Raw genomic sequence first — 15,092 nt, 5'->3', positions numbered from 1 at the left:
TTAGAGAATGGAACTCCTCAAGCTTCATTTTTCTCCTCATAGCCATAATCTGGTCTCTCTTGCTATGCAGCCAAGATGGTCTTGAATTGCTGCTCCTGCCCCCACCTCCCCAGCGCTGGGATTTGAAGCTGCATGCTGCACACCATGCCCAGCTTGTTTGCTCTCATTCTGTCATTTGGAATCCTACAGCGTGTGGCCTTTATGACATTTGTCACTCAGCACTCAAGCTGCTGCAGACACAGGCACTGCTCTGTTCTTCTTGCCCGGTTATCCATCCTCAGTGGATGTTGCCCTTGTCATCATTTATTGACTTGTTTGGTCTCAGCCTTATTAAGGAACAGTTCACAGCTTCAGGTGGTGCTCTGGCTATTGTCCAGCCTCTTGTAGTGTCGTTATAAACTGTTCTTCCTATTCTAGAAGGGGTATAATTAACATACCATGCAGTTTGTCCATTTCAAGTAGAGTTGTTTGTAGGATGTTTAGTGAGCTACATGGTCATTACCGCAGTCAATTCTAAAACAGCTGCAGCAGCCCTGAAGAACTCCTGTACCCTTTGGCTATCGTTCGTTTCCTTTTAACACTGCATGGTATCCTGCTGTGTGGTCTTGCCGGTGTTTTGAGAGCCAGCTCCTTGTTGATACCTATCTATTACACGTATTTGTATTTGTGTAGGGGTGCGGAATGTGGCACAGTGTGCTGGTAGGGATCAGTGGATAACTTGCGGATGGTTCTCTCCTTCCCCATGTGTGTCCTGGGTGGAACTCAGGTTGTCGGGCTTGGCTGTAATTGCCTTTACCTGCTGAGCCATCAGCTGGCATGAAGAGATAATTAACTTGTGTCCAGGCTTTTGTCATGACAAACAATGATGGGAAATTGGGCTCACATTGCTTGGCCCATGCATGAGGTCTGTAGGCTGCATTTCAAGAATTGGGGTTGCCATTCCCATGAAGTGTCAGGAGGCCCTGCAAGGTCCTGCCAGCGTATTTTGCCACCAGTTCCTTGGAATGAGAGGCCAAACTTGATAGGATAGGATTGTAGGGGAGGAAGGAGCATGCACCCTGAGTCAGGAGCACCCCATGAAGAAACAAAAGACAAATGCCCAACAGCTGGTGTTTGTAGACCAGTACAATCAATTTTATCAGCTACTCTGTTATGCAGTCATTTAAAGACTTACATAAACACCTAAAATAATTTTACTAATCTTATTTATTTTTATATTTTTTGTTTATTTTTATTTATGTGTATGAGTGTATTGCCTGCATGTGTGTAAATGCACCCATGTCATGCAGTGCCTGTGGAGGTCAGAAGAAGGCATCAGATTCCCCTGGAACTGGAGTTACGGACAGTTGTTAGCTGCCGTGTGGCTGCTAGGAATGAAACCCAGGTCTTCTGTAAGAGCAGCCAGTACTCTTAATGGCTGAATCATCTCTCCAGTCCCCAATCTTATTAATTAAGTAATTAATTAATTAGTCTATTTAATGATACATAGGTTGTGTCACATGCCAAGTGAGTGTTCTAACCACTGGCCTACATCCCCAGTCCTCTTTGGACTTTCAATTTTGAGACAGTCTTGTTAAGTTAACTAGGCAGGTACTGAACTTGCGGTCCCTCTCTTCAGCCTCCGAAGTAGCTGGGAGTATAGGCCTGCACTACCACACCTGGCCAATCTAAATCTTAATTACATGATAAATAAGAAAAAAAAAGTAAATTAAAAATCCTGAAAAATCTACATATCTTCATATGAGATGGAAAGCAGGCTCCATGTAGGCAAGGCATCTTCTCTTTTTTGCCAACTTTGGTATTTGTATGCCTTGCTAGTGAATCTTAGCAGTTCCATGTTGCTTTATAAAGTTGGGGGTTTCTTCTTGAAGAGGAAGTACATGGTTATGATTGCATTATTATGCTTTGGAGAGTGTGTGTGTGTTAATTATACATGGTACATGCACCCGAGTGTGGGGGCCAGCAGGCCCATACATGCACATGCTGCTCTCTGCCTTGCTGTCCTAAGACGGATCTCTCGTTGAAGCTGAAGTTTGCTGCTCTTAAGCTGCCAGGCCAGTGAGCTTCTAGGACCTGCCTGTCTCTACCTGGCAGCGCTGGTGTTACAGGCATGTACAGCCCTGCCTGGCTATTGTTTTGTTTTTAACATGGGTGCTGGGGACTCAGACTGGCATCCTCTTGCTTGCACAGCAAGTGCTCTTGCCCACTCAGCCGCCTCCTTAGCTCCTGTGTTTGTTCTTTTATTTCCTTGAAGAGGTCTGCTTTTGTTTGTTTTTTCCTCCAGTTTTGGCCTCTGCACAGCCAGTATCCTTATCAGGTCTCTGGATGTCTTTTTCAGGTAAACCAACAAGAAAAAAGAACTAGAGAAGAAGGTGGAGACTTGTATTACCACCATCCACCATCATGCAGCGTAGTATCATGTAAGCACCTCCCCCTACCTCCCAGACACTCTGCTGTGTGACTTTTTCTGGGGAAATGGGAGCAGACCTCCATTCACCACATATAAGGCACCAGTGATGATTGGCCAAAGAAACAGTTGTACCCATGTCTAGCTTAGTGAGCCAGTGAGTTTACTGGGGTCACGTACAGGAACGTGGTGACTTGGGGGCAGCTGAATCACTTCTTGAGCTCCCAGAACCTTGTTTCTTTAGCTTCCTGATTCTTATAAGCCTCTTTCCCTCCAGGATGGGATGCTTGGATTTGAAGATCTCGACATCCTATGTTCTCTAAGTCCATGCTGTTTGCATCATAGCATTGCCTTTTCTTAGAAGAACTTAAGCTAGACTTCAAGTTGGAATTTCCAAGAGTTTAGTAGTCTGGAAAGTGGGAGATGGGAGATGGGCCATGAATTAATTTTTTGTGTTTTGTTGTTTAGGCTGCAGGGTATAGATATCTAACACACTGGTTCTCAGTCAGTATTTTTTCTTCCTAGGAGCATCTGGCAGTGTCCAGAGACATTTTTGGTTCTGACGGTTTAGGGGCATTGGATCTGCTCTTGATACCTACTGGACAAAAGTTAGGATGCTGCCTCAGTGCACAGGACCCTCCTTCACGGGCCACAATAGAGAAAAGTCCAGCCTCAGTGTCAGCACAGAAACCCCATACCAATGCGAGGTGGTCTTAAAAAAAAGAAAGGGGAGCACCTGGCTTCCATTGTTCCCTCGGGGAACTTGAGGCTTAGGCGGTCCCAGCTCCAAAAACGTTGTGGTCTCTGTCTCTCCTTGGTCAGCTCTGTTGCCTTTGATGATGTTACTCTCAGGCCGACTTCCTCAAGATTAGCACTACCAGCAGAGAGGGTGCCTCTGCCCTTCTTGTCCCAGAGATATAGTCTAAGGCTTCAGCTTAGGCTACATGCTTGTCCCCAAGCTAGTCATGGTGGCCACTAGTGTGCAGTGCAGTGCACTGATTGGCCAGGCCTGGGTCATGTGTCCATGCATAGTCATAGCATGAGTACAGGCCACTCAAGATATGGGTACTGAGAATTCTGGGGGAAGAGGCATCTGAAGAGGAAATGGGTTGGGGGCATTAGAGGAAGGAGGGGGTGGATGCTAGGCAGACCCAGACCTGGACATCCACCCTAGAAACCTGAGATAAACTGATCCCAGGTTGCCTTCATGTGAGTAGAAGCCGGGTGTGGTCTCTACCTAATGGCAGTACGTCCCTTCGGCCACCTTCTGTTCTCTTCTTTCTCTCTTTTCTTGTCCTTTTCCCCTTTTATTTGCAGTGGCTGGGTTGGGACCCAGGGCCTTTGCTCATGCTAGGCAAGCTCTGTAGCACTAAGCCATATCCCTGGCCTTCTTAAGGTTATAAAAAGGTAGAGCAGCCTGTAGGGCTGGGAAAGGGTGTCAGCTGCAGGTGTGGCATGGGAGGGAGGGGCTTTCATGCTATTCATGTCTCTTACCCACTTGTGCTCCTCCAGGTCATTTTTTCAACCTTCAAAAGAGGGTAAAGCAAAGAAGCTGGAAAAGGAGACCCCCAAGAACACCAGAGAGAAGGAGCCCCCTCCAAAGTATGTAAGGGGGCCAGGGCACGGCGTATGCCTTCAGCAATTCTGGATTGCATTGTGTGACAAACCTAATACTAGGAGTTTTTAAAATTTGGATAGTTGAAAGCTCAGCTTCAGGCATAGCTGGATCCAGAACTCAGAGCTGTCAGGGCTGTTTTCACATGCCTTGGATTCATTCTAAACCAGACTCTGTCCAGGAGGTAGAGAAGCTGGTCATGTCTTGACTTCACACATCTCGGGGAGAAATTGTGTGACCTTGCTTGTGTATCATGATCACTCTTGGGCCAGAGTGAGGATGTGAACACATTTAGTTCATATCCCTGAATTAGGGTGTTGAACAAGAGTCCTCACTTCCTGTGTCCCAGCTTCCTCACGGGTAACAATGGACCTAATATCCATAAGACATCCTGCATGGGTCAGTGAGTAAGCAGATGGACCGTGGGTATCCCACTCCTTCAGAAAAGGCACTCTGCACACGTAGGAATCAAGTCATATTTTTTTCCCCCAACACTTTCAATTTTGCGATCAGTCACTATCATGTGCAGTGGTCTATGCAGATGCATGTGATGTTTTATTTCCTATGATTTACTTAATTTAAAAAGTTAAGTCATGTCACATATATTAAGTGCATTTGCTCTTCAATTTGTTGCTTCTGTTAAAATTGTGACTTGGAGATTTTTTCCTACTGTGCAGCTCTGGGGTCTGGTTCTTTTACCTTCCATGCTGTATTCCATTCTTCAAATATACTACAGAAGTTAGCATTCCCCTTTTGGTGAATATGGAGGCTGTTTCCACTTTGTGGATCTAACAGTCCCATGCTAGTGTATATTATGTCTTTGGCCATGTATGCAGATGTTGTTTGTCTAACACAGATCTCCATATGTGATACTATACATGTTAATTGTTTAAAAAAAAATAGAGAAAGAAGGTAAAAATTTGACCTCAGAGCTGGGATGATGGCTCAGTGGTTAAGAGTGCATACTGCTCTCGAAGTGGACCCAGAGGACCTGAGTTCAGTTCCCTGCACCTTTGTCTGGCAGCTCTCAGTTGCCTGTAACTCCAGCTCCAGGGGGATCCAATACTTCTGGCTTAGGAGACATAAATGGTAAAAATAAACCTAAATAAATACTTAATAAATACATATTTCCTTCCCAGAGGAAATAGGTCTCCAGTTTGAGGTGCACACAACAAACATGTTTACCAGCATGATAGATGTTCAGTAAACACCTGATGGATGAATAAGAATCTCATGGTATACAACAGGGCCTGCCTGCTTGGTCACTACTAAATCTCAAGTGGCTGGCATGATGCCTGACATTGATAATGACAAACATCTTTAACTTACTTTGAAATAACTAAAGCAGTCTTGGCTAAAAGTCAAAATGTCCTTGGGACTGTTAGCAGCATACTCTGTTCCAAGGCCAAAAATGTCAAAAGTATTTGGGAGCTTGTATCTAATCCTTAAAAGATTTTAGTGTTACCTCTTCAGAGGGGGGAATGTTGGAGGGGAGGGAGTGGACATGGATTTGATCAAAACACCTTATATGCATGTATGAAATTCTCAATAAAGTTTTTGTAAAAATTGAAAAAAAAGAAATAACTAAAGCAAAACTTCTATATGCAAATTGCTTGTATATACAGATTTAAAAAAAAAAAAAAAACTTTCAAGGGATTATATATGCACATCTACTCAGAAACAGCTGGCAGTATCTTCTGTGTGCCAGACACTGTTCTAGACCCTCTGGGTTTTGAGGTGAATCGTGTAGACAGCCATTCCTCTCCTCTCCAAAAAGGCCACGGAACTTTCTATGGTGCTGCACACTAAGATTTTTTTCCTCTTTGTAAAAAAGTTCCATAGGATCAGTGTCTGTCACCAGGAAGTAGGGGGTTGCTGGTGTTCATGCTGGCCTCTGTTAACAGATCATGAGCTTGCCGAGGGCAGGATCCTGTAGGCATTAGCCGAACTCAGCCACTGAGTGACTATCAGCATGCATGTTGCCCTGCCTGTGTCCCTATAAGCTGCAGAGTCACAACTGGCATCCAAGGAGGAGTTGTGCTGCTTTTACACCGACTTACAATAGAAGTCTCCCTTTCCTTGTGTAAGACTCTAGACTGTTGGGCTCTCGAGGCAGTTCAGGGAGGCTGTGGCTCTACCACCAAGTTTTCCTGGAGTAATACTGTGTGCTGGCCTTAGCTGCATTGTTAGAGTGAATTTTTGCATCAGTTCCAGGAGTCTGACAGTGTGGAGAACTGGGACTTGGGGGCAAGTTACATGCATCCATTGTGCTGCCCATATTCTGTGGATCAGAGCTCCCTGCAAGGGAGGCTCGGGAGTGCAGTCTGCCTGGAGGACTGTACCTTGCTGAAACTCCTGTGTCTAAGAGAGGTCTCCACATGGATGTTAGTGTCCAGCCCTGTCTGGTTCCTGCCAGGGAATCTACCTACTCTTCATGACATGTCACAGAGTGTTATTTGGGAGACCTCAGACATGGGATGGAGGGAGGAAGGAAGGGAGGCTTAAGTGCTCATATCAAAGCCAAACGTGGTGGACACACTGTAATCCCAGTACTTGTGGAGCGGAGGCAGGGGGATCAGGAGTTCAAGGCCAGTCTCTCAGATTTGCTCAGTTTCAGACCAGCCTTAGCTACATAAGACTGTCTCCAAAAAAACCAAATTAAATAAAAAGCATTAGAAATTTTTCATTGAAAGACAAAAGAAAGGAATGAAGTGTTGAGTGTTTGGGGTGGTGTTCCCATCCCACTTGTCCTGAGCCTCACATCTCCCTCCTTCCAGGGTGGCACTGAAGGAGAGGAATGGAGTGGTACCTGAGAGTGACTCTCCAGTGAAGAGGCCAGGGAGGAAGGTGGCCCAGGTCCTCAGCAGCGAAGGGGAGGAAGAAGATGAAGCCCTTGCCACCCCCAAAGGCCAGGTAAGTCCCCACTAGTCTGCTTATATTAAAATGTTATTTAATTGTTACTGTGAATGTGTGATGACATATGCCATGGTGCGGGTGTGGAGGTGGTTTTCTTCTCCTTCTTTTACCTGGGCTCTGGGACTTGAACTGGGGTCACCAGGCTATTGCTACAATCACCTTTACACACCGAGCCATCTTGCCAGCCACTAGCCTCCAGTTTTCATCAGAGGAAATAGGCTCCTACTCAGCCACACAGCGGGCTTGTAGTAACAAGCTCCGTGGCTGTGCCCTGAAGCAGGAGGGCTGGCGTACAGGTTCCCAGCTGTGCCTCTGTTCTGGGATGCCGGCTCATCTGGTACCTTGATGTCCTTATGCTTCAGGTGCCTCACTGATAACATCCCTCCTGGTACTGAATACCGAACAAAGTGTCTCGTAAGATGAAGTGAGTCAGTACTATAGATCTGAGAGTTCTGCCTGGTCAGTATGCATGCTTGTGAAAATGCCCAGTGTCCTGTGGTCATAAGATTTTTCTTCTCCAAATACATTGAGTCAGCTGGGCATAGTTGTGCACTCCTAAAATCCCAGCACTTATCCAGGAGACAGAGGCAGGGCTGTGAATTTGAGGCCAGCTTCATTTACATAGCAAATTCCAGGCCAGCATGTGAGACTGTCTCAAAAACAAAAACAAAACACAAATACATTGGGTCACTCTGGTGGGGTGTCCTGTGGACATTGTCTGAAAGAACAGGCCTATCAGACTCCAGTGAGAAGTTCAGCTCCTGACAGATCCTCCAGGGTCCCTGTTCAGATCCCCCAGGGTTGCCAACTCAGCCCAAAGCCAGTCCTAGTAGAGACCCCCAGACTTGTGATCTTTCTGATTTCCACCTCCTGCTGCGTCTCCACCTTCCATGCCTCTGCAGCTCTCTGCCAGCCAGTTTCTCACCCTGCCCCCAGTGGGCTCCATCTCCTGGCTGCTGCCTCTTCTCAGTGCCAGGGACTCTTTGCAACCAGGTATGGTACATGCCTGTAATCCCAGCACTTGAAAGGCTGAAGTAGGAAGAATACTGTGAGTTTGAGGCTAGCCTGGGCTACGTAATGAGGCCTTGTCTCAGGAAAAAAATCCCCGCCTATTTGTCATGCACACACAGCCTTATCCCTGCCTTGCTTCAGGGCTGATGTCTCTTCTTAGTGACGCTTCCCTGACCATGGGTGTTTGTTTCCCATCATCCTATAGTTCTGCAGGTCAGGCATCTGGCATGGGTTATCTCAGGGTGTGAGCAGGGCCATTTGTTTCTAGAGGCTCTAGGGACAATGTTGTTTGCAGCTTCTAGAAGCCCCTGTTTCTCCATCTGCTGAGCCATACTTATGGCCTCTGTGCTTTCTGTGGTCACATTTCCTGTGACTATCCTCTCTTTTCTACTCAATTTTTTTTATGCTTACTGATTATGCACGTGCGTTTTGTGTGTGTGTGTGTGTGTGTGTGTGTGTGTGTGTGTGTGTGTATGCACACATGGAGGTCACAGTGCAGTTTGCAGGAGTTCATTTTCTTGTTCCACCCTGTGAAAGCTGAGCTGCAAGGGAGGCTGAAAAATGCACTCCTTGGTCCCATGACGGCACAGACTGCAGGGGCAGCTGTGAAATACAGTCCTTTAGCCTGTGACCACACAACTGCAAAGAATTCTGGTGAATGTGGTTCTCAGGCCCGTAACTGCTTGCTACGAGGAAGATTAAGAGAGATAGCCTTTAGTTGATCCACTACATGTGTCGCTGAAAATGGAAGACTGTTACTTTAAAGAATAGTTAATATTGGGGTCAGCAGTGGAGTTGAATGTGGGACACTGCAAGTGTGTTAGCAGATGGAGTGATCACCTCAGTAAGAGAAGACAGCATGGATGATGGGGAAGAGACTGAGGAACCAGAAATGAAGGCAGACACAGAGAGGCTCAGCATCTGTTCTGCAGTGTGTAGGATCTGTGATTTCCAGGTGATGCATGCTTGACCTGTTCTTTCTGCCTCTTTCCAGAAACTTCTTTCAGACTCTTCCCCCAGCCCTGACACATGTCCTGAGAACAGCCCTTTCCTTGCCAGCAGTCCTCCCATGGATGTGTCCCCATCAGGGTTCCCGAAGCGTCGCACAGGTAAGGACATCCCAGCCCCTGCCCTTGCGTCTGCATCTGCCTTCTCCCCATGGTGGCCTTCCTGATTATAGCGTGGTGGTGAACATGGTTGCACTGTCCATCATCGTGTGACCTGAGACCAAGGAAGGACTTAATGTTTTCAGAGGTGTGGTTACTTGACCTAGTTGGTCCTAATAACAGTGCCAGGCTGGTAAAGTTGATTCATGTGATGTACTTAGGCCTGACTTTGCCCACAGTCAGCGCTCAGCACATGTTGTTGATTGTGATTGCTATGTGGGATGATGGTGGCTCCATAAGTTAGGGTAGAAATACAAGGGTGTAGGCATGGAGACTTCTAGAAGAGAAGCTAACCAAGCTGACCCCTAAGGGACAAAGAAGAGCCAGGTGGGAAAGGAGGAAGGAAGAGAGTTCCAGGCAGTGGGATGAATGAGGTGGGAACATCTGGTTTGGAGTCCTGGCACAGAGAGCATAGGGGTTGGGACACCCAGTGAAGAGGCTGGAGAAGGTCCTAGAAAGGCAGCCTGATGAGACGGGATGTCCACGGGGAGGCAGAAGATTTGCTAAAGGAAAGGGCCAGGTGAGAGACCCTTCTGTGACCTTGGCAGCAGTGAGCCTGCTCAGACCGCATTGTGGTAGCTGAGACTGAAATGGATTTGTAATGTTGCCTATTTTAATCCGATTGACATAGGGAAACCAGTGCATGGTCAGCATCCCTGATCCAAAATCCTAGATCTGAAAAACTCTATCAGTTCAGCCAGTGAAGGCTCTGCAGATACTCTAAAATTGAAAGCCAAACTGAAATATCTCTGGATCCAAGCATTTGATACAAGGGGTGCTCCATCAGAACTGAATTCAGCAAGGGAAAACTTTTCTGTGCATAGCTTATATATGGAATCTACTTTCTAACTGTCTGCTTTATAAAACCTAAGCACAGATCAGGTATTTCTGATTAAAAACTTGTCTGAATTGACATGTACACTCAGCATGTCAGATTTGAAGACTTTGTGCATTAGTTTCTTCTTTTTTTAAAAAATCTTCCTCATTACTGTGATAAAATGCCTGCCAACAGCAGCTTGAAGTAGGGTTTCTTTTGGCTCACAGTCTGATAGTGTAGGCCATCATGGTAGGGAAGGCCTGGCCAGGAGTGTGAAGTGGCCGGTCACATTATAACCACAGTCAGGAAGCAGAGAGATGGATGCTGGTGCTCAGCTGGCTTTCTCCTGTTTTTATGTTTATTCATCCCCAGACCCTAGTTCAGTGTAAATCTTCCTTCAATTAAAACTCACCAGAAATGCCTTCACAGGCATAGAGGTGTGTCTCTGAGGCAGTTCCAAAGCTAGTCAAGTTGACAATAGGATGACTAAGCATCAAAAAGAATGTTGACAATTTAATATTGGAAACATGTCAGGATCATAACCTAGATGTATTGAGTTTAGGAAAAATGTATGAACCTAAAGCTAGAGTCACCCGTTTTGCTTTTTTCTTAAAGTTTAAGATTATATATGTGGAGGCTTTTGTGGCTCATGGGGTACTCACAGAGCTCAGAAGCTGGCCATCCATGGTTGATAGGGTAGGCCTGGCTGTCTGGAGAGAAGGCAGATGGAGAGTGTCCCAGATAGGAGCCACATGTGCAAAGCCCCTGAGGTGGATAGCATGTGTGGACATTCTCAGATACTTCAGTGTTCCTTAACTTACTGTGGTTTGAGGGGCAGAGAGAGAGCTTGCGGAGGTGTGTGGTAATGCTTGGGCTAGAGAGGGGAGGTGGGGCAGAATCCTCAAGGGCCTTACGAACCGGACTGAGCATGCCCAACACATTTTTCAGTGTTTACTTGGGATGATTTCCATTCTCAAAACCCAGGAGAGGGAGGTACAAAGAGATTAAGTTTCTCGAGGTCCTACTGCCAGGGCTTGAAGAATGATGTCTACACCAGGGTAGGAACCACAAGCAGGTACAGAAGAGGAGGGGGATCCAGAACCTTCTTAGTAACACCCCTCTCCCCATGGGTCTGACCTTGTGGGGTTGGGTGGGAATTGGGTCGGGGAGGAGCAGACAGACTACAGGACAGCCACACTGAGTGAGCCCTTTGCCTTTCCAGCTCGGAAGCAGCTGTCAAAACGGACAAATCAGGATGTTTTGAAAGATCAGAAAGAGGACAAAGACAGAGAAGCCAAGAAGAGGAAGACGGAAGGTGAGGGACAAGGGCGGGAGGCCTGTGTGTGTGTCTGTGTGTCTGTATATGTATCTGCCGGAGTGGGGACTTGGAAGGAGACAGGAGGACTACAAGATCTGATCTCTAAACATGTTAGTCTGAATTCCTCACTCAAGCTCAAGCATGGTAGTTTATGCCTTAATCACAACAGTCAGGGGGCTGAGGCAAGAGGATCACTACCAGTTTGAGGCCAGCCTGGCCTATATTATATAGTGAGACTCTGTCTCAGTCAGTCAGTCAGTCAGTCAGTCAGTCAGTCAATCAATCAGTAAGTATTCTGTGTCTGAATATGGAGGAGCTCTGGAGAGGAAAGCCTTTTGAAACACATTTGTCCTTCTAAATTCAATATTAGTCATATATAGTTTCCTGTTTTTAAGCTTGTATTTATTTAATGGAAAATATTTTCCTTTAGATGATTTACTTTTCCTTATAAATTTTATCACAAAACAGAAGTTCCCAAATTCTCTTGGTTCAAAGTACCATTGATGTTTTAGTAAATTGTTTCATTATACCCCTAAATCAATAGATTTCCATTTATTAAGTTACTGTGTTTAAAGAAGCATTAAATGATATACATATTTTGAAAGAAAAAATATTTCTAATTTTATTGTTAACCACAATTACTAATGGGCTGTAACTAATTAACAATATCTCAGACTGGAGTCCCACAAGAAGCTGCCCCCTTTATTTCCTGTTTCCCGTGGATTTGTGCACTCTACCTGATTTTTATGACAGACAGTGAAGATGCGACTCATTGGGAGGAATGTATGGAACAATCCCTGAGGATCTGAGGTGATCTGTTCCAGATTCCTCCCTGATAACAAAATCTGCAGATGTGTAAGTCCCCCTTACACATTTTGCAGACAATGTATGCATGCCTTATTTTTTTTTCACTCATTTCCAGATAACTTACAATACCTAATGAAATGCAAATTCTGTGAAATGACAATAAGAAAAAAGTCTATATGTGTTCAGTAAAGACTAGTTTTTTTCTCAAGGTTTTTTTTTTAAAAAAATATTTTATTTTATTTTATGTATATTTGTGTATTGCCTGCATGTATGTGAGTGCACCCATGTTGTTCAGTGACGCAGAGGTCAGAAGAGGGCTTCAGATTCTCCTGGAACTGGAGTTAGGAACAGTTGGTAGCTGCCATGTGGGTACTGGGAATTGAACCGGGTCCTCTGCAGGAGCAGTCAGTGCTCTTAACCACTGAGCCATCTCTTCAGCCCAGTTTTTTTTTTTTTTTTTTGGTCTTTTTGAGACAGAGTCTCCCTGTAGCCCCAGCTGTCCTGGAACTCACTATGTAGACCAGGCTGGCCATGAACTCACAGAGATCCGTCTGTCTCTGCCTCCCAAGTGCTGGGATTAAAGGTGTGCGCTACCACGCCCGGCCCAGTTGTTTTGAATTTGTTCATTGTATGTATGTGTGTGTGCCCAAATATATGTATGTGCACCAGGTGCATGCAGTGCTCATGGAGGCCTGAAAAGGGCATCAGATCCCCTGGAACTGGAATTATAGGCCATATGAATCACCTGGTATGGCTGTTGGGACCTGAACCGTGGTACCCTGCATGAGCAGTACATGCTATCTCTCTAGCCCCACCTTTAGTTTTTGTCACACGGTCTTGCTGTATAGCCCAAGGCTGGTCTCGTAACGCTCAGTTCTCCTGCCTCAGCCTCCCAAAGGCTGGTATTGCAGGTGTTTGCCACCACACCTGAAAGTTGTCAGACATTTTGCCAGGGATGTGGATGGAACTCCTTAGTACTCTGGGACAAAAATTGGAAAGTAATTTCCTCAGCTAGTAGTTCATGTTTTGTCCAGCAGATAGCACCATGTTTCCTTAGTGAATGTAAAATACCTCCAGCTGCTGAGAGAGGTCCCTTCATCTTGGTGCAGATGGAACCGTTGATCACTGGGGCCTATCTGCAGTTGCACAGGTTGTAGCCACAGGATAAGCCTCAGCCAGGTTCTTATCTATTTGATAAGTCTTTATTAGGCTCGGTTTCCCCTAGCAGGTTTAAACTTGGTGGAGATGTGGTTTCCTATTGACAATTTGTAGTCAGTAACAAATTTCACTGTGAACTGGACAATTTTAACCACTAAGTATCTAGAATTGGAAGAGGTGAAAAGAATATCTTTCTACTAAGGCAGTTTTTTTCCCAAGTTAGTGTTTGTACTTTTATGGTTACTCTGGTTGGCTTTGGGTTATAATGAAACAGGCACTGTGAACCAAGAAACCTTGGGACTCTCTGCTTTCAGTATGTTTTGTAAATTAAAAACAAAAAATTTAGGTACTAGAGGTTGAACCCAGGGCCTTGCAGAGATAGGCAAGTGCTCAATTACTGAGCTACATCCTCAACTTTGTTTTTTAACTTTTTATTTTGAGACGGTCTCATGAAGCTGCCCAGGCTGACACTTGAACTTATGCTGTAGCACAGGCAGGCTTTGAATTTGGGATCCTCCTGCTTCATCCTCCAGAGTAGCTGGAATTACAGGCCTGCGCCATCACCCCTCACTGCTGTCTGACTTTTCTCTCTGTCATCAGAAACAGAGACCCCAAGGGAAAACCTCACAGAGGCCAAAGAGGTAAAACAGAAGGACGATGAGGGCGACCAAGCCACACCAGGCTCTGAGCCTACAACACCACCTAAGACCCCAAAGACCCCCAGTGAGTCTTCCTGATGCCCCACCTCAGCCCCCACGATTATGTCCCTGATTTGAGCATCAGTTATTTATGGAAGGTGGTTCATTTAAACAAGAGACAGATTCTCCAACTCGGTTTAAATGAGAGCTCCAGGGTAATCATGGGTTGTTGTTATTGGATTTGTTGTGCTCAACTACTGAACTACATCCCTAACTACCTCCCCATGCTTGTTGGAAAAGAAGAGAGAGTCCTCTAGCAAAGTGCTTTTAGACATTATAGGTGCCAGTCAAACACTCTTAACTGAAGAGTTGTTCATTAAGTGGGACATCGAAGCTCAGTTAGTAGATTCAGAGGTGGGAGTTGCCCCTCTGTGCCTTGGTGTCCCTGAGACCCTGTGTCAGAGATGAGATTAACAAGGACGTATAGTTATATATGCTTTTCTGCAACTGCAGAAAAAGTTGGGATGCTTTGCACTAATTGTACTGAGACTGTAGTTATCTTTCTTTGAGGCTGGCAGTGGAACCCAGGGTGGCACCTGCTAGGTAAATGTTAACACTGAGTCTGACCGCCTGCTGTATGTCTGAGCTCATGGGGACAGGAGAACACAGACCAGAGGTCAGCCCTATTCAGCCCTTTGCCTTCCCAGTTCGGAAGCAGCTCCTGAAACGGATGAATCGGGATGTTCTGGAAGAGCAGAAAGAGGAAAAGGACAGAGGAACCAAGAAAAGGAAGAAGGAAGGTGAGCGAGTGGGAGGAGAGAGGGGTGTGCGCGCGCGTGTGTGTGTGTGTGTGTGTGTGTGTGTGTGTGTGTGTGTGTGTGTGTGTGTGTGTATGTGTGATGCCCAGTGGGGACCTGGAAGGGTATTGGAGGAATATGAGACCTTTAGACTACAGATCTGATTTTTAAACTTGTAAGTTGAAATTTCACACTCAGGAGCCAACATGGTAGTTTATGCCCATAATCAATCACAGCAGTCAGGAGGATGAGGCAGCAGGATCACTGCCAGTCTGAGGCCAGCTTGGTTTGCATAGCAAGACCCTATCTCAATAAACAAATACATTATAAAAAGCATTCATGACCAGAGCTCCATTCTAATTCAGTATTAATCATACAGAGTTTCCTGTTTTTATTTTTCTTTATGAAGTTTACCAAAGCAGAGATCCTCAAACTTTCTTGG

The 15,092-nt window shown here is 45.6% G+C and overlaps 1 protein-coding gene across 5 annotated transcripts in view; it reads left to right on the top strand.

Annotated features, from left to right (window-relative positions):
• Nucleotides 1-15,092, top strand: part of Lig1 (DNA ligase 1) — a 45,804-nt gene that overhangs the window by 5,035 nt on the left and 25,677 nt on the right. For 4 of the 5 annotated variants that reach the window (XM_008830999.3, XM_008830993.3, XM_008830994.2 and 1 more), the window contains exons 2-8: nucleotides 2,339-2,420; nucleotides 3,920-4,009; nucleotides 6,800-6,935; nucleotides 8,944-9,058; nucleotides 11,155-11,247; nucleotides 13,816-13,938; nucleotides 14,561-14,653. In XM_008830999.3, coding sequence (XP_008829221.1) covers nucleotides 2,404-2,420; nucleotides 3,920-4,009; nucleotides 6,800-6,935; nucleotides 8,944-9,058; nucleotides 11,155-11,247; nucleotides 13,816-13,938; nucleotides 14,561-14,653 — 667 coding nt within the window. In that variant the 5' untranslated portion in view covers nucleotides 2,339-2,403. The remainder of the gene's footprint in view (nucleotides 1-2,338; nucleotides 2,421-3,919; nucleotides 4,010-6,799; nucleotides 6,936-8,943; nucleotides 9,059-11,154; nucleotides 11,248-13,815; nucleotides 13,939-14,560; nucleotides 14,654-15,092) is intronic. The other variant, XM_008831000.3, reaches the window with a different exon arrangement.

This window comes from Nannospalax galili, unplaced genomic scaffold (genome assembly GCF_000622305.1).
Source record: "Nannospalax galili isolate Female #2095 unplaced genomic scaffold, S.galili_v1.0 scaffold835, whole genome shotgun sequence".
NCBI lineage: Eukaryota > Metazoa > Chordata > Mammalia > Rodentia > Spalacidae > Nannospalax > Nannospalax galili.
The sequence above is the reverse complement of the archived record's forward strand: the minus strand, read 5'-3'. Positions and strand labels throughout refer to the sequence as shown.